This window comes from Gopherus evgoodei, chromosome 8 (genome assembly GCF_007399415.2).
Source record: "Gopherus evgoodei ecotype Sinaloan lineage chromosome 8, rGopEvg1_v1.p, whole genome shotgun sequence".
NCBI lineage: Eukaryota > Metazoa > Chordata > Testudines > Testudinidae > Gopherus > Gopherus evgoodei.
In genome coordinates, this window is record NC_044329.1 from 9,834,094 (window position 1) to 9,853,691 (window position 19,598).

The 19,598-nt window shown below is 43.5% G+C and overlaps 1 protein-coding gene across 3 annotated transcripts in view; it reads left to right on the top strand.

The window, feature by feature from the left end:
- The window catches only part of KLHL3 (kelch like family member 3), a 65,655-nt gene extending 47,820 nt beyond the window's left edge, over nt 1–17,835 (top strand). For 2 of the 3 annotated variants that reach the window (XM_030573315.1, XM_030573316.1), the window contains 7 exons: nt 847–964; nt 1,682–1,879; nt 3,962–4,063; nt 7,808–7,936; nt 11,717–11,857; nt 12,048–12,191; nt 12,506–14,851. In XM_030573315.1, coding sequence (XP_030429175.1) covers nt 847–964; nt 1,682–1,879; nt 3,962–4,063; nt 7,808–7,936; nt 11,717–11,857; nt 12,048–12,191; nt 12,506–12,534 — 861 coding nt within the window. In that variant the 3' untranslated portion in view covers nt 12,535–14,851. Of the gene's footprint in view, nt 1–846; nt 965–1,681; nt 1,880–3,961; nt 4,064–7,807; nt 7,937–11,716; nt 11,858–12,047; nt 12,192–12,505; nt 14,852–16,050 lie in introns of those variants that run through there. The other variant, XR_004001685.1, reaches the window with a different exon arrangement.
- Nucleotides 17,836–19,598: the final 1,763 nt, after the last annotated feature.

A 19,598-nucleotide genomic window follows, 5' to 3' on the forward strand; every position in this document is an offset into this window, starting at 1 on the left:
TTTGCCTGGCACTGACACTTGGCTCACTGGCCTGTAATTGCCAGGATCTCCTCCGGAGCTCTTTCTAAAAATTGGCATTGCATTAGCTACCTTCCAGTCATCTGGTACAGAGGCTGATTTCAGTGATAGTTCTGCAGTACTACTAACTGTGGTATTTTACCTGTCGTCGTGTGGGCATAAATCCCAGAGATCCAGTCCAACTAAAAGAGCATCTGTCTCACCAACTGTCCCTCAAGAACTATGTTGATGCTTTGTGTCCTCTGAGCAAGAGCCATAAGTGAGGATTTGAAAACATAGGGATTGCAATAGAGTGAGGAAAAGGGTACAGCAACCCCATAGAGATTGGCCACAGAACAAGATTTTTTAAGGGAGATGTACCCCATCTGCCAGAGGGGGAGAATGCAAAGAACTCTGGGCAGTCTTTGGGGCCGTTGAAGTTCTGCTGACCCAGTTGGGTTGCTTGAAGAATGATAATTGGTGGGCTGGAACACCCTGATGCAAGTCAAAAAACTGCTTGCAGACCAGCTTGCGTGAGGGGGAATCTTTTGACATATATTGAGGCCAGCATAAGCACGCTGCTTTCCTTGTAGGTTTTCCCCCCTAAACAGTTTATAATAAGCTGTACTCCCAGGTGTATAGGTCCTCTGGGGGCAGATTCCCAAAGGGACCAACCCTTTTATGCCTTTGAAAAATCTCCCCTCCTCCCTGCACAGACAGCCCCTCAGGCATCAACATAGCTCACTTTGACTAGGTTCTGGTAGCGGTTTTTATTTTGCAGGATGCAGCCCGCTCTGTAAACAGTCCTTGACCTGAGGGTTTCCCTTTTCTTGTTTTTTCCCTTCCCAGGTAATGATTGTGGTTGGTGGGCAAGCGCCCAAAGCCATCCGGAGCGTGGAGTGTTATGATTTTGAGGAGGATCGGTGGGAGCAGGTAGCTGAGCTTCCGTCCCGGAGATGCAGAGCAGGTGATTGGAACATGTTCAGTGGCCGTCATCATTTTCCCACTAAATTCCTTAGGGGAGAAAAGTGTATTCAGCCCCTCTCTGTTCCCAGCCACCAACAGCTCTGCTGCCCACTAAGATCCAGGGGAAGGCTTCACTCCCTCAAATGGGCACAAAGACCTCTCACTCCCCACTACTTCCTCTATGCTATTCTTCCCATCTCCTCTGGCCTGGCTTCACAGGGGGAGCCAATTTTACCTGCTGGCATTCCAGTAAAGAGCTGGGAACAAAGGTCATTCACTGGACTTGCAGTTTGAAAGAGACGGGAGGTGAAATATGTGGGGTTGGGTTGAAACTTGTTCCTCCGTGGAGATCTGACTGGCCCTACCATTCAGCATCCAGAAGTGCCCTCCGGAGCCATACTTTTCTCCTCCTCTGAGGCACCTTGAAATTAACTGGGTCCCATACCCACCTCAGAATTAGCAGGTTTCCCCTGGGTTGGTTTGTCTGTGTGTGTGTCATGCATTATTTTCCCTACAATCTGCATGTGCTCTCTTATTCAGATCTGATGGTCGTATAGAGCAACTAAATGCTAAACATTTGCAAATGTCCTATTCATCCCTTCTCTGTTACAAATACCAACAAAACCATCTGATGGCATCTCTTTTCCAAGCTACCCGTAGCTGCGGTCTGATCTCTAAACCTAACTCGGAGACTTAACTCTCTCTCCCCTTCTAACAGGTGTGGTGTTTATGGCAGGCAATATTTATGCAGTCGGGGGGTTTAACGGCTCTCTGAGAGTGCGAACTGTAGATGTGTATGACGGCGTGAAGGATCAATGGACGTCAATTGCCAGCATGCAGGAACGACGAAGCACTTTGGGGGCAGCGGTGCTGAATGAACTCCTGTATGCTGTGGGCGGATTTGATGGAAGCACTGGTATGTTCTTGCACAAAAGCCAGGCAGCCAAATGAAATGGATATTGTACTAGTTCTGTGTTCTCCAGGTCCCTCGCAGGGAATGCAGAGCTCTGCTGAAAGTGCTGTCATTGACCGGCAAATTCCCTCGCAGTAGAAAACAGCAGTTAGTTCTGACCAGTTCTCCACACCTATGTTTCTAGCATTGTGTTTTGACGTCTTGTGCTTATTTTTTTTCCTCTAGAAAGTAAGAATTTATTCAACAAGAATCTGACGCTTTAAAAAGAAATGTTTTCATAGCAAACATCTTTGTTTTTTGTAGGGCTCTTGCTGTTGCAAGGCAAGTTATTCACTGACATTCATTTTTTTAAAGTGACCATCCAAAGAAGCAGCAAAAATCCTGATTCGCTAGTAGATCTGGTTATTGAAGATGGGATTGGAAACGATGGAGATATTTTAAAGTGCTTGTTTCAGAGGCAGCTCACTGTTGGAAAGTATTGCTATTATTGTCAGGGTCTCTTCCCCCCCAACCCCTCCCATGAAATAATAGTTACATTGGCTTTGCAGTTGTGCTTGAATGGTTCAAACTAGAGCTGAGCAAATATTTCATTTCTAAAAACTCTGCCTCTTTCTTGAATGCCTTAATTGTTCTGAAATTCTACCCACCGTGATCTCTGCAAACATTTCTTGATCTGTAGTTTGCAGGTGAGCTGTTAAAATAATTGCATTTATACTGAAATTTTCAACTGTATTGGTTAATTTGGTTTTGCCAGAGGTCATATGGTCTTGTTTTCTTTCCTGATTGGGTTAGATTAAAACTTCTCTCTCAGAATCAGTTTTCTGGTGTAAATACTCCTGATTTAGCTTTCTGTAACTATTCTCTAGTATACACTAAACATTTTTCTTTTTTTTTAGGCAAATGTTCTTTCTGGTAAACTATTCACTTTCTATGTATGTTCCAAGTGATCACAGAATGCAGCACAAATGCAGTCAGAGCAGCCTTATTTAAGAATTTGAATGAACATTAATACAAAAATGTTTTGAAGTATTTGGCCAGCTCTAGTTCAAACCCCAGATTGGCCATAGTTTCGTGCTGTTTTAAATGGAGATGGGTGAACTGGTTTGGATTAAACAAAAGCCTTTCCCGAACTTGTCAAGGTGAAATACTTGCTTGTTACTTCTCCCACACCCTTCCTTGTCCTTCTATTTTGCACACTTCAGTGCTTCCAGGTTCTGCCCAGGACTGGAAAGGAAAGTGCTGAAGTTACTGCAGGAGACTGCTTTTGCTGTATTTCCAGCGGTATTTCTGAGACCTGTGCACTTTAGAAAGTTCAGATAAGCATCCAGATTTTGGGTGTTTATGCAAAACTAACTGCCTTTCCCGAAGGGCTTGTCTACGCAGGCGAGTTTTACCAGTTATACTGGCATAGTTACTGTAATATAGTTATATTGGTGCAACTCCCTGTGTGGACACTTATTCTGGAAAAAGAGAGGCTTTTTAAACCATTGCCAAAGTAACAAAAGCCAAACCAAAACACCAGCACTCTTGTATTGGAATAAGAATACCTGCCTAGCTGTTATCCCATTGTAAGCACAGTGGTTTCAGTTCACACTTAGCTTGTGCTGGTATAGCTTTGCAATGTAAACAAGCTCCCAGTTACCTTTACAAACTTGTGATGAGCCAACCTCTGATGGCTTAAAGGGGCAGTTTTTGAAATCTTTGCATTGGACTGATTTTAATGCTGCTTGAAAGGACATTTGCTGTTGGACTGTCCCAGCTGAAGAGCTCAGGATCTAGGCCCCAGATCCAATCTCTTATTCCAACACATTAGCAGTGACGCAGGCCTGGGACAGGGAATCATCTGGTAAGGCTCAATAGCAATCTTCCTGGCTGCAGAAGGAGCAGCACTGATGGGCCAGTACTAGCCTGCTTTTCCTTGCCTAGCAGGGAAGTGGCCACGCAACTGCTATGGGGGCAGGAAGGGAATTGAGAACCTTGGGAAACTTGAGTCCAGATCACAGGGGCGATGCATCTCCTAAGGGGGAGAACAGTACAATGCTAATCTTTTTAATTAGAAAACCTCTGTATTCCCTTTTTAACTAGGTCTGGCATCAGTAGAAGCCTATAGCTATAAAACCAATGAGTGGTTTTTTGTGGCTCCCATGAACACAAGAAGAAGCAGTGTTGGAGTTGGAGTTGTGGAGGGTAAGAATAACAGCAGCCATTTCAGTCACTTGAATACTGCTATTTAAAACGAAAACACAAGTGGTTAAAGTCTGAGTTCCTGCAGCAAAGGGAGGAGCTGTTCTCGCCAAACAATCCCTGAGGTAACCTGTTGCCAGATGAGCACAGGAACTAGCCAGGCCAGTTTTTAAAAGCTGCATTCTAGATGTTTGTTCTTTGCTAAAGATTTTTTTTTTAAATGTGGCTAAATTGCTGCAGCTTTGAATAGTCTCTCTTTTGCCTGTCTTGCCATCCATGTTACATGGCACGGGATCTTGATACTGATGCTGGGCCCAACCTCAGCTGGACACCTCTCCTGCTTTGCATGGGCATTCTTAGTTTTTTGCTGGGACAATAACGTTATCTGAGACATTTCTGGTCCGTGAAACAAGGCACCGTGAGGGTGTTTTCTGTTGTGGTCATCAGCAAGCATCGTGATAGACAATGGCAACCGCAAGAAGACGACAATTAAAAATCTGCCCTCCAAAATGAAGGCTGACGTGCAGTTAAAATCCTGGCACCTTAGTTGCGGGGGCGCACTGCCAAAAAAATCATAAGATTCTGCAGTTGTGTGCATCGGACTCACGTGTTGCATTGCCCATCCTGTGTGGTGCGTCAATAGGGAATTTACAGTAACAAATTTCAGTACCATGCCAGCTCAGAGATGGGGCTGGGAAGGATAAGGGGCAGTAGAATTTGTTGAAACAGCCATTAGCATGAACATGTAAGTATGAAAGTCCTGAGATCTGGTGCCAAGTGGGTTGATTTCATTTTACCTTGTTTAGAATCCAGGGGAACAATCGCTTTAGAATATGAATTTCTTTCCATTCTGTGGAACTTTGTGGCAGTGTTTTTATTATGTAGCCCTAATTGCAGTGGGTTGTAGCTGTCTCCCATCAGTACAGTATGTAGTGATTGGCTGGTGGAGTTAGCCCCAGTATGTCACAAACTCCAGTTCCTGGGATTGCAAATGGGCTGGTTTGGCCAGTAAACGGGAATGGATTGGACCTTTTTTTTTTTTTTTTTTTAAAATAGGAGGCGGAGGAGGAGAGGAACTGAAGTCAGTTTCTCTTTAAGTAGTGATAGAGCGACTAAAAACTGCTTGTGGATTTTAATAATAATTTCCTTGATTATTGGCATATTCATATGTTTATGATGTGCTTAGTAAACACTGATACTTATGAAAAGCCAGAGTGGGTCATACTCAGTTCAAGTGCTTAACAGAGATTTAAGAAATACTATGGTCACTTTTTTCTTTTAAACAAGGCAAACTAAATGCATGTGTAGACCCTCTGGAGCAGAAATAGCCAAGTGTCTTGGAGCTGAACAGTTTTTAAATCCAGCAGGAGCTAATAACAAATTTGATATACAGCTTAAGCCACTTCCTGGAGTTCAACAATACCCCCAGAGTTCTAGCAACAGAAACTGGATATGATGAAAATTGACCTGGTGCCTACAGTTATTGACAATATCTAATAGTTGATGCAGACCAACAAATGTTACCTTGGTAGAGCATAGTCGGCAACAAATTATTTTCTGCTTTGATTTGTTAACCTAAAACACCAGCTGGGTTGACGTAACTGCACAAATAAGTGTATGAAATGTCTAAAGAGACCATAACAATTACCGGTGCACATATGGAAGTGTAAGTAACTGATCTTGCCAGTGAAGTGTGATGGGACTGACTTTGACTTCAGCCAGTCTTCACCAGTAGGAAGAAAGGCTGCGTGTCCTCCAGGACCTGAGTGCAGGCAGGCTTATTAGCGTTCATATGAGGCGAGGTTCGGACTGGTGCCTGGGCCCCCACCACACTTCAGTTGTGCTTAATTTGAGACTCAATTGGTACAAAGGGCTTTTCAGGGCCCCTCTGTAATGGGTGAGCTCAATACCCTGTACTGCTGAGATTAAAACAAAGAGGATAATTAAATGCTTTACATGGCAAATTGGGGAAAGTTGGCAAGGCTTATGGGAGGATGTTTAAAGTGAAATTAGAGAGTATCTATTTATTGAGATGTATAGTACACTAGCCAAAAGTTCATGCTCTTGTAAGCCTCGGCACCTGTGGCACACTCTTAAAAATCCCCATAAATCCCCAGACTCCAGCAGTTACCCACTGATGATACTACCCAGGGGCAGCATTGGGAAAGATGTAATAATCCCCACCAACAAAGTCACTATCAGAGTCACCCTCTGGAAGGACACAGGTTTCCACTGTCACTTAGTATGAAACAGGATAGAAGGAACAAAAGACTGGTGCTGGTTCTGGTTCTTGTGAACCTCTCCCTTGCATGAGTCAGCAGTTACTCATGTACGTTGTCACATAGTCAGTGGTGCTGTGTGTGTAAGGGTCTGTGGTCGGGACCCAGATGTGTGTGATAACGCTATGAGAAGGAAAATAACCTGCAGCCTCTTAGAGTTGTAAAGTCATTAGGGAAAGAAGATGATGGAAAAGACCAGAGTGATTGTAAAAATGGACAGCAGGAGGGTCACAGAGCAAAGGGGTGAGCAACCCATTTAGGTCCATATTATACTTCACAGAATGTAAGTACTGTAATCCTGTTCACCTCAGGAGGGTTTTGGGCAAAAACTGAGGGTAGAGTTTAATTATTATTTTGTTGACAATGCTGCTCCGGGATGCAGCCTCGCTAGATGCCTGTCTTTTTATTCGTTTGTTGGGGGTCCCAATCATACATGTGGCCCCTGGCATGCGTCAACACAACATGATGCTATACGCTAAGTCCAAAGGAGCAGACAACCTTGAGCTGCAGTTACGTCATCAGCTCACTTTCGACTGGCGAGGATTTTTCAAAATAGAGATTTAGTGTTTCTTAACCATAGCCTGTTGCGGTAGAGTAGGTTATTCCGTGTTTATCGCTTTCATGGCATCTTAAATATTGCACTGTTTTTTCAAACTGGAAGGTGCTATTGAGGTGAATGTAATTTAACTCCTATGTAAGACCACTGTGAGGTAAATATTAGCTCCATTTTATGAAAGCCGTGAAATTGGAATGTTGTTCCCAAGGCAACATAATTGGCCAAATTCATGGTTGTGATAGTGTCCTAAATAGGTGACACTTCCACATAGTTCTGTATGTTATACTAGCTTGGTCTCCCTCTGAATCAGTTAGATTCATACCCACTTACTAATAAGTAGCTTGCGGTATATTGCCTTTACGCATCACCTCTGCATTTGGCTAAGTGAATATAAGGGAGCATAATGTACGGAACAGACAGAAAATCTAGCAACTGAACGGGAGGATGTAAGGTTAAAGCAAGAGAAGACCTGCTTTAAATGGACACCTCCTGGGTTCCTGGGGGTATCAGCTGCAGCAGTTTAGAGTCCCTTACACATCATGAAGTGAGTGTTAGTAGAGCTGAGGGTCTGATTGTGTTTTCACACTACCTCTGAATCTGGTGCAGTGAATCACTTGGTAGAACTGGATTAGAACTCCGGCCTTCTGGGATCCCATGCTCCTGCAATCCCTGTAGAGACCGTGTTAATCTTAGCCACTTAAAAATGGGAACATCGATGGTAAATATGCTCTACCTTGTGTATTAGAGTGCCCCCCCCCCCCCGAGACCTAGCCAATGGCACCCCAGTCTCAACTGGTTTGTCTACAAACTTACGGTAGTCTACAAATGATTGATGATGTACCCTATTATCCTCCTCGGATATTGAATGCACCCATTTCTTTCTGATTAGTCTGTGCTGTGTGTTTCTTGCAGGTAAGCTGTATGCTGTAGGGGGTTATGATGGAGCGTCACGTCAGTGCCTTAGTACCGTAGAGCAGTATAATCCGGCTACAAACGAATGGACCTACGTTGCTGATATGAGCACTCGGCGCAGCGGTGCAGGTATTGATTCTGAGTCACCTTTAAATAAATCTGTTCCCTGCTTCTCAGAAGCATTTAATTCACATACATCTGGCTTTTATTCCCGATCACTGCATGGTGATGAAGTGAAGGTGTGTTCTTGGGCTGCTAGTTCTGACTCTGAGAAATGGCATCACGTCTATTGTTTCTGAGTAGCTTCCATATCAAACTTGCCTTGTCCATATGGTAAAAAGACAGCTTTTCTAATTGCCAGCCCTGCAAACTCACCCTGGGACCAGAAAGCCAGGCTCTGACTACACCATCACTTGCACCTTCCACCACTTCATTTCTTGTCCTGTGGGCTTCCTCTTGATTTCCATACGTCACTGTATAGTAGGTGTTTCATAGATCAAAATTCACCTGCAGCGAGTGACCTAAAAACCAAGTTAAAGCAATTTATTCCAGTTTAACGAGTGCTCCATCTTGACCCAGTTTTTAATGAGTGGACAAGCCAGAGGATTGTAGAAGAGAAGGAACAAGGGATTTGTTTCCATTTTTGACTGTTACTAAATTTCTCAGTGCGTTTTCCTAGTCTGTTGGAATGGGGATGATAATACCCACAGTGCATAAGTAATTTGTATCCCTGGACGAAAGATGCTATAGAAGTTTTATCATTATGGTGCAACACGTGCAGTGGAAACTCACTTTTGCTGCATGTGAACATAGTGAAATTGTGTTTAATCAGGCGCAGTTCCCACCCTGCTCCTAGCACTGCAAATACACACTGACTAGGGCCCCAGATCAATGCTTTCCTAGGGGCTTGCCTTTATTACTAGCTGAAATAACAGCGCATAAGCCTCAGTAAGAATTTTCTCCTTGACTGATTGTAGCACTCTTCTCTGCAGGACCTCTCTCTGCCCTGCCTCTAATTACCTCTGTCTCTGATATGCCAACCCTTTAATGCTCCTAGGTTGGAGTTAATGGGGCCCACCTGGTCTGACATCAGGGGGAGTCAGCAAAAGAACTTTACACCTCTATGCAGGGCCGTTGAACCTGCCCCACCCTGTCTTACAGGGAAATAGAATGAATATCCCACTGGGTCAGTCCCTGGCAACGTGCAGTTGATGTTCCTTGTATAGCAATTCTGGTTATAATGAATCTTTGCTTTTGGTGAAGTTTCCTTATTTAACTGACTGTGCTGGGAATCTTGCTTTACACGTACTTCTAATAGGAAATGCAGAGGAAGGAATACAGTCTCTAATATTCTGAACATGCTCTCAATTTCCTGTTGAATACTGTTGTTCATTTTCTTTTCCTCAACTGGATATGAGGTGCAGCAAATTACATCAGTTACCAAAACAGGCAGTGAATTTTCCTCTTCTCAGGGGAAAATACCAGTAATGGAATTCACAACTTAGAGCAATAAAAAGTGACTATCAGTATAACACTACTCCAATAAATAAAATAACATTCAGTGCCTCCAGCATCTTTGACTCAATGCTGCCATCTAGTGTTCTTTGGGAAACAAGTACTCCTGTATATCGGATAGTTGCAGTTTAATATGGATTGCTAGCTTCAGGCCCTGTACAGACTAAAAACTACATGTATTCTGGCAGTGCATCAGCAGGCCTCTTTCTGTGTATGAGGTCAACAGTAAAGAATCCCATTCATTCCTGGAAGGGATGTCCTCTCTCTGGATCTGACATACCCTGCATTGATGTAGATGGAAGCCTACAGGCATTGCAAATTTTTAGGCTGGATGGGACATTTCTAACTTTATTTTTCGTCTGATAATCTAACCAGCTTCTTTAATGTTTGGCTGCACTTAATATCTAAAAAATGATTCAGAAAGTGTTGCAATTCCAATGTGAATATTCCCAAGTGTAACACATGTTTTCTTATTAGTTACGATTCTGCTCATTTCCCACTGTCTCCCAATAATTACAGTATCAGAACATGCACACTGGGCCAAATCCAGAGTTACTCTCCTAAACCTGGAATTTGGCCTAATATTGCTGATAGGTTTGTTTCTCCAGCGAGCAAAAGTGAAATACAGTATATAATAGAGAGTTGCCATGGGCTAGGGCAGTTTTGTTTGGCTGCTGACATCTATCTGTCTTGCTTTCTTTTGACTCATCTGGTGGTGGTCCAAACTATCCCAGGCGTGCAGTAGGGATTGGGGCATACATGTGAATGAGGCCCACTTGGCTAAAACTGAGGTTCGATAGGATGGAAATGATGTTGGTAGGTCAGGGACAGCATAGCTACCACCTCTGTAGAGGTGGTTGTTTCTGCCTTTTGTTACTCACGTTCAGTCTGGTTAATTTCTCTCCTGCTGTTAGCTTTTTTCCCATAAGTTACTGCAGCATATCCTAAATCTAGTGCAATGGCCAGTGTAGTCCCATTGACATCTCTGGGATATGGGTCAGGCACCTAACTGAGCAAGTTGAGGGTGAAATACAAGAACACAATAAAAACCAGCGGGCCCCTTTTTAAGGTGGGGGCTGCAGCTTAGTTCCATTGGAAACTGCTGCTGGCGGAGTGGCATGTTACAGCTCTGCTCTAGAATCTGAACTTGCTGCTGATTGGTTTTCAGTGCATTAAGACGGTGATGTTTTGATTTGTTATACCATGAGACCTGCTTGCCTAAAACCACTCCTCTCCCCATGTCACTGTACTACAGTTGCTAATCGCTGGAGATACTTGAGCAGGGGCCTGCTTGGCTTAAAAGAGAGGGTTTGGCTAGCAGGGAGCTCCCTGGGGGACATTTGACTTTAGAACTCCTTCCCTCGCCCAAACAACCTGAATGTGTTGACCTCTGGGGCATGGGGGGTGGGCTGAGATGGGGGGGTGGAGCCTCTCATTAGTGCATTTCGGATCCGTCTTTGTTTTATTAACATTCTGTCTGGTTCCTTTTGACTGGTCTTGCCACTGCAGCTGAGAGTAAGTTGCTGGATGTGCTAATTCACATGGATTGTCAAAGGCACCTAAAACAGTGGCTCCTGGCATCGGCTATGGCCAGTGGTACAGTGCATATACCTGGCTGATCACATGAGGCCAGCCCACCTGCTTCCCTTACAGGGTCAAGGCCTGAGGCCCTGCGAACGCAGTGGCGGACAAGGAGGAGCCAGCTTAGTTGTGTCTATTCAGGGCAGCTGCAGCTATGTTCAGGTTAAAAGAGGAGGCATGAGCTGGACTGGAGCCACCAAATCACCAGCCAGGGAAGAGGCGATGCTAGCCCATTGGGAATATTTTTTTGGGGGCCCCCTACACAACACACTGGCTCTGGTTGGGGGGAGAAGAGAATGAAGCATCCAGGCAGTATGCACAGGAGGAAGAGGAGGGAGAGAAGAGGTTTCAGTAGCTTGGGGCATCATGACCAGAGGAAGAGAGAGAAGGGAGCCAAGTACAGAAGGGTCAGTGCAAAGGAGGCGAAGGAAACCAGCAGACAGAGCAGCTAGGGGAACAGAACAGCTGGGGGAGAGGGGAAGAAATGAAGAGCAAAAATAGAGCACATGGTTAACTGCATTTCAAAAAGGCAAATGCACATGAGGGAGAGAGCTAAATATGCAGTAAATACCTTCCCACCGTGACTGCTCGTATATAGAACTGTTGTGGCTGCAGTCATGCTGTTCCACAATCACGAATGGGAAGGGAGGTGTCCAGGAGACAGACACCCTCTTGCACTCTTTCTCAGCGCGTGATCCGCATTATGGACATGACTAACCCAGCACACTAGACAGCCCTATTAAGTTTGTGGTGCTAAGGATGTGAAATGTCTGTCCTATCCGGGTCTGGCTAATTCTGTTCTCTACTTGGCAGGCGTCGGTGTTCTCAGTGGACAGCTGTTTGCTACTGGAGGGCATGATGGTCCCTTGGTGAGGAAGAGTGTGGAGGTTTATGATCCAGGAACAAATACCTGGAAACAAGTTGCAGACATGAACATGTGTAGAAGAAATGCAGGTAACCACTGTTTGTGTTCTATCTGTATCTTCATTTGTTTCTTCGGTCATGGGAGTGTATTTAATGGTACTGTGTGAACACTGTTAAAATGCAAGACGTTGGATGTACAGGCTCCTGTAATGAAGAAAAGGTTGGGGGTTTAGTAGGATATTGTATCTGGAGTTTAACAGTGTGTCTGCTTTATTCATAGGTGTATGTGCTGTAAATGGGCTACTCTATGTGGTTGGAGGAGATGATGGTTCTTGCAATTTGGCCTCTGTAGAGTATTATAATCCTGTCACTGATAAATGGACATTACTGCCAACGAATATGAGCACTGGAAGAAGTTATGCAGGTAAATAGTCAGGGGAAGAGGTGAGAACAGAACTTGGGACGTGCCAGCTCCCACATATGTGCCCAGCTGCCCCTACCAGGTGAAGGAGTGTCTATTCCTTAACCAGAGGACTGTGCCTCCTGGCTGCTTGGTCTTTTCATTTGATGCCCTACAGGGCTTCCATTGGAGAGGAGCTCGTCACAGAACTGGGGATGCCGACTTTCTTTGCACACCCTAGCTAGTGATCTTGGGCTTTGCAGCATGTGCTTGTTGCAGCACAACCCAGCAGTTGCACCGAAGCTTACGTGAGGTCTGTTTGTCCGTTCTCTCAATAGGTGTGGCTGTGATTCATAAACCATTGTGACACCTCCTCCAGTTAATGCAAGGAGCAGCAGTGAAGTGAATCTCAGTGGGTGTTCTCGAGGAGATGCCTGACACCTGATTTAATCCAACTTATTGCTGTTGAACTCCTAGTGTGGCAGGTGCTGCATTAAGAACTTCCCCTTCCGTGAATAGTTCAGCAACGTGCCAATTCCAAGGTGTTGCCTGTTGTCCTTGGTGCAATCAGTTCTCTCTGAACAGCCGGTTTCCTGGGATAAACATTGTGCTTAAACTGATACCAGAGAGACTGAATTTCGTGTGTGAAACAAAATGCTACTGTAGGGGATGTGAGTAAAAACCAATATACTGAATGTCTTTACTACTGATCCTTTGTACACACCTTGAGTTAAGCTATTTACTCACTGCTCCTGGAACTTACTACTGACCAGTGGAATCTTCTAACCACCAATCATCAGAAATATACTGGACCAGAGTGCTGGCTTGTGTTTGACACTGTCTCAGTCACATGTATGTATGTCACTGGACAACTGTATGTGTCCCTAGCGCACTTATGATATGATTGGAGATGTACATTGGGTGATTGTTTTGCTAGTCACATAGCTGCTTTTATATACAGGAGAGTATGTGCTGGGCAGTGGCTTGCCCAGAGAAAGGTGAATACCTCACCACCCAAAGGTTGTTAATCCCACAGAAACATGCTGCTCTGGAGGGGCTTATTGCTCCCATAAAACATGTACTGTTCGAACTAAAAATCGAGGGAGAAAGTCATACCTCTGTGTCCTGCATTTCAAGGCCATTTTGGAACAGAGCATTTAAACATAAGGGTGTGTCTTACTGAGTCATTGACACGTCTCGCCTGTATCCAGCCAAATAATCCTCCCTGCCCCCCAGGAAGTGATTAAAGACCAAGATAAATTGCCTACAGTGTCTTAATGCTTCCAGAAGAGGGGAATCGTATTCTTCAGTGTCATTGTTCTCGTTTTTAAAGTGTTTTCTGTGTTAAATACTTTCTTCCATCCATACCAAGTAGTTAGCAGGAGCCTTTATAAGATCCTTCCAAAAAGGTATTTTAAACAGTGAAATGTGGGCTCTGCTGTGACTTTTAATAATCTCACTTGTACCAAAATCCTGCCAGTTTGTTTTCCCTTTGAAAGGATGGAGTCAACTTGCAAATTGTTTGTCTGACTCCCAGCATACCCTGCTGCTGGGAGTCATGAGACACTTCTGGGTATCTGCTGTAGTTAAAAGTAACACCAAAGGGTCCTGAAAGATATTTGGGGGGCAGGGAGGGGGGAATAAAAGGTTTCCTCCGAGGTTCCATCCCTCCCCCATCTCACATAACTTTGTGCATTTTACAGGACTTTTGATAGTCAGCTTCACTGTTTTCCCTTAGAGCCAGTCAGAGCTTTCCTATACAGGGAAATAGACCTGCAAAATTACAACAGTATTATTATTCTGGCATAGCTATAACAGTATAGCTCCCAAAATAGACTCAGAGACTTGAAGGTCAGAAGGAACCATCATGATCATCTAGTCTGACCTCCGGCACATTACCCACCCACTGACTGTATTCCAGAATAAAAGTGACTTTTTCTAGTGTATCTTATATTGCTTCGGAGGCAGTTTAAGCTTACTGACGTTGCTTGCATTACAGTATTCTCTTTGGGAGTTATACCACTACAGTTATGTTGGAATATTTATACCACTATAATCCTGTTGGTCAGTTTTCCCATGTAGACAAGCCTTCAGTATCTCCCTTGCTCTTAGAAACATCGACATGGGAGTAGAAAAACCCTTTAAAATGGTTTTTAAAGAATATAAAAGTAGATCACGATGTGCTGATTTTAAAGGGAGATGGATCAGGAAGGGGACTATTTTAAAATGCAGGGCTTGTCTGCATGGCAAACTGGAATATAAATCTACGCTGCATTAGTTTGCCATGCGCTAACTGACTGTGACAACAAAGTGCAGTAAGGAACTTCTAGTGCATGGGAGCAGGGTCCATATGCCCAGCAGGCTAGTGCACTGTAGATTTATGCCCTGTCTTCTTGTGCAATAGGTCTCCATATAGATGAGCCCAAGTAGACTTTAAAAATGCACAATGATAGTGTCCCTTTAACCTGGATGCCTGTGGCTCAGCCCCATTGACTTCAGCGGGAGCACTGCGCAGGCATCTGAGCGGTGCATTTGATCCTCTCTAGGGAATGTTCAGTAGCATCCACTCATTCTGTGTTGTAAAGCGAAAAGTGAACTGCCCACTGGAATGACAGTATTGATATTAGAGAGACAAGGTGGGTGAGGTAATACCATTTATTGGACCAACTTCTGTTGGTGAGAGAGACAAGCTTTTGAGCCTCACAGAGCTCTTCAGCTCTGGGAAAGGTACTCGGCGTGTCAGAGCTATCAGCAAGGTGGAACAGATTGTTTAGCCTCAGTAATTAGCACATCTTCCCAACCACTACAACTACACTGCATACAATATTGATACTGGCAGCTGGGGGTTTTTGGGTCAGGTGAGGGGCTTCTAGAAATAAGTCAAGCAAGCAGAGCCTCCCATAAACCCTCCTCCGCCCCTCACTCCATGCTCCACCATCTGTATATCTGAATGAAGTCAGTGAAATTAGTAAAAATAATGGCTCTGCCAGCTGATGCTTTACTGTTGTGTTGGCTCCATAACTTGCTCGCCAGGAGTCTGATGTAAAGGCCGTTGAAATTGATGAGTCTTTCCATGAACTTCAGTGGGCTTTGGCTCAGGCCCTAAGAGGCATCCTCACCCCTGACAAATGAGATCCTGTCACATGTCACCGAACCACCAGCGTTCATCCCTAAATAGCTACTCACCAGCTCTGGATAGTCTGTCCAATACTACATAAGATGAAGTAATTCTTAAATTAATTCCATAGCCCACGGCAGTGTGTGTGTTTGAGTAGTTCTAGAACTTCTCACATGGTTTTATAATGCACAGGATGAAAGGTTAGCTTCTTTAACTATGGAATTGGTGCACTCATATTTTGGGACAGTGGGTTTTGGTGTCTTACTACTATTCTAAAATGGCATTTACACATACACGTGGCCTAAGGAAAACCACTAGCCCCGTGTGCATACTGGACATGGCTAGAACCCTGATGGTTGGTCAGGGATCACTAATTGTGTTTTCATCTCCAAAGCTGTTTCTTATCAATAGGAAATGATCCTTCTTTCCTTCCTTCTCTAATGTTGCAGCGTTATGCAAGTCAAGTGACCTCATTTTTCAGCTATGCAATATTAACATCTGTAACACATGACAAGCCACTTGTAATATCCCCTAAAATGCTTTTGAAGTTGTCTTACTGGATGTGTGGTCTGTTTGTATTAATTCTGAGCACCTGAGCCAGATCGTTTCAAATATTGCCTTTTTTAGGACTGAAAATGTAGCTTTAGAGCTAACAAATTTTAATGTAAATATTTTTATAAGATAATTTTTAAGAATTTTTGATTACTTTTTATTGTCCTTGATGATATGTTCCATTCTGTATCAAATTCTTACACTCTAATGCAGTTCTTGCCAGCTGTGATGTGGGTCTGAATTTGAACATTTTCTGCACAAGAAATGTCAGCGTTGTAACTAAGGTGGGATAAATTCTCTTTGCTCTCATGTTAATTCTAACACATTAAAAGGATACTGCTGGGTTCAACATTATGAATTTAAAATGATTTCATTACTTCAATTGCTAAGAACAACATCGTAGATTATTAGGTTTTTTTTTAAGAATTTTAAATGGCTAATTCAACTTTCTCCTTTTCTGCTGTGGATTTAATCTTTGCTGTTCACTCAGCTCAGACAAGGAAACCAGGCTGACTCTAGTCAGTTTCATTTTCAGTCTCTTTCCTATGAACTGAATGCTGCAGTTGATTGGGTTGTAATGTCAGGAGATGTGTTTGAGCCCAAACCTAATTATGAAAGCAAATCTGATAACTGCAGGAGGTTATGCAAGGCTCTTTTTATTTCTTTCCAAGCTGAGCACTGATCCCTTTGCAGCGTCAGGGCCTTAGGCCTGGTCTACACCTAAAACTTAGGTCAACCTAGCTGTGTTGCTCAGGGGTGTGAAAACCTCATACCCCTGAGGAATGTAGTTAAGCCATCCTAACCTCTGATGTGGACACCACTAGGTCAGTGGAAAAATTCTTCTGTCAGCCTAGCTACTGCCTCTCAAGGGGGTGGATTTACTACAGTGACTGAAAGCTTGTAGCTGTGCCACTAAAATGTTTGTAGTTTAGAGGTACCCTTGGATTCCCTAAGGGTGGCTTGTTGGGACCCCAGTGAGTGAGGAAGCCTTCTTTGGATCTAGGATGTATACACAAAACCTAACTGCTTTTCCTGCAGACAAATGCCTGTCAAGATGTTTATGTGCAAATGCAAAGTCACTTCCAACATAATTGGTTGCCTAAAGTCTTCGGTTGTTTTTTAAAGTGAGTTTTGAATCAGCTCCAAAGTTTCTATTTGGTACCAATAGGTAATTTGGGGTGATCAAAACCAATTTTCTGTTAGTTTTATCTAGATCCTTTTTCTATATATAGTGGTAAAGCTCTGTAATGACCATAAAGACACTTGGCAATGTTGCTTGACAATGCAATGAAAGCTGACTACTGTTCTCTTGTTTGTGCTATTTGAAGACGAAGGTAAACCATTCAGCAATTTGTAATGCCTACTGATCAAACAGGAGCAATGGCTCAACAGCACGCTCCATTTTGTGGTTTAAATTTTTGGGTGGATTCATATCTAATATCAGGGCTCTTACACCATTGATTTTAACAGAAACACACACAATGGGATGGGCAGATAAATACTATCCGTGTTAGGATAATTTCTTGCTCCAAACTACAGTATTTGGGAATATATCATGTGTTATAGTGTGGAAGTAAGCTAAATGAATTCATTAATCTTTTCTATTCTTATCTTTGGTTATGAGATTATAAATTATTTTATGTCCCTCTGCAGTGGCAAAAAGGAAATGTTAAGGTTTAATTTGTATGTTTTTTTAGGTGTAAAATAATTTTACAATAATGGAAGAGCGTGAAAGTTTATCTGGATGCAGAGTTTTGTTTTTGTAAAACAGACTGTCAGGATAATGGCTGATGCTGCGACACAGTCAGCTGGTTGATTCCTTAAACCTGTCTTTTTTTTTTTTTTTTTTGCATAGGTGTCAAGGACCAAATCTCTTGTGAAGTGATTCACTTGACATGTGTATTGTCCATTTTGGCAAACAACTCAAGAAATGGTTTTCATAGAAACACTTAGAACTTTAACAGGAAATTACATTATAGTTTCCAATACACTTGCTTTCATTTGAATAAAAATTGACTAATGAAATTCCTCCTGGTCAATTTGATTTGTGACATTGAGGCACAGCTGTATTGAGATGCAGGGATGGGATTTTAATTTTTTTTAATGCAGCATATACAGGCTCTGATCTCGCAACTCGATCCGCACAAATGGACTCTTACTATACCTGGAGCCCCATTACAGGATTCGGGCCACAGTTTGATATAAATAAACTAAATTGCAGTGGCAACTGACAAGAATCCTGGAAATCGCTTGAAGACTCCCACAGAATTCCCTCTGCAGTCCACAGGATTTGTTTAAAAAATCATTTTACGAAAACGTGTAACATGTTCTGAGTGACTTACCTGCTGCTTGCAGCATTGCCACGTTGTCAGTGGTCACTGCAACAGATCTGAATTCTCTGTGTCTCAGGTTGGTTGGAGTACAGGTTGCTCTCAGACTCTCCATTGTTATGTCAGCTTACAACAGAGTGAGGGACATGCTCCTTGGGATACATGTGCAGAGCTGCAGGTCACAGCCACTCAGAAGAGCTGGCAATGCTGGGGGTGGTTCAGCCGCATGGAGGGAAGGACCCCTTCCTTTGTAGGCTCCTGCAGTGATCCCGACTGCACAGGTCACCCTATTGTGCTGGTGCCAGGGTTTGGCCTTAACTGCACTGAGAGACTCTTAGCCAACCTGTTCAGGGTCAGTCTGTCTTATTTTCAGGCAGAGTTTGAGAATCATCCTAGAGGCACCAGCAGTTGTCCTGCCTCCACTGTCCCCTCTTGCCCCTCATAAAAGAAAAATGTTCTTACTGTACTTGCATCACAACCCTTGGGTCATGTGCCTGTCTTGTGATCATGATGACCATTGTAGGGGTTGGTTTCTCTAGGTCATGGTTTTGAAGTACATAGGCAGGGCTGTGTTGAATTTGTTTGTTTTTTTAAATGCAATTTTCATGGGCTCTCTATGGAGGATACTTCTTCCCATCACCAGTTTCCTTTCCTCCTCTTTAAAGGCCCCAAATCATGGTGACTGGCCTTCCCACTGAGGAGGAATGGCTGAGATTTCCCTTTGAAACCTATTACTGGGCACCTAGGTTGACTGGAGGATTTTGTGCAGGATGAAGTGTGCTATCTTTCTCTAATTACTGTACCTCTACATCCCACCTAGCTCCTGTTAGAGTGGGGTCAGACTGAGCTAATACTGACCATCAACCCCTGGGGCAGGTCCAGGCAAAAACTTTACTGATTGAATCAAACACATAATCATTTATTTTGAATGATGTGTTTTTACACTGGACTGAGGACCAAAAAAACACTTAATGCTTTATAGCCATTTTCTGTGAGAGAATTTGTGTTTAATATAATCCGCACCAACTTTAATTTCTCCTGGATTGTTCCTAGGCATTCTATTCTTGGCAACTGCTTTGGATATACTTTGCTAGAAGTAAGATACCTGTAAATATTGAATGCGTATGTTAATGCAGAACAGAAGCGTACCCAAGGACATACCAGAAAACTACCGTGGAGTTTGGGAAAGGAACTGAGAGTTGTGATTCAACATAATTGAAACAGGTCCTTGGATCCTGTGGTAGGCCATAGAGACCTTGGTACATAGACAGCATGGGTGCATACATGCTGTCTGTTCTCTTAATGCTTCCTGTGGGGCTGCAGTGCTGGAAATAGGCACTTCATTGACATTCTCTAACTCTTACAGTCTGCTGTAGATTTGGCAGAGTAATTCTTTGCTGGAAGCCATTGATGGACACTGCTGTTTAACCA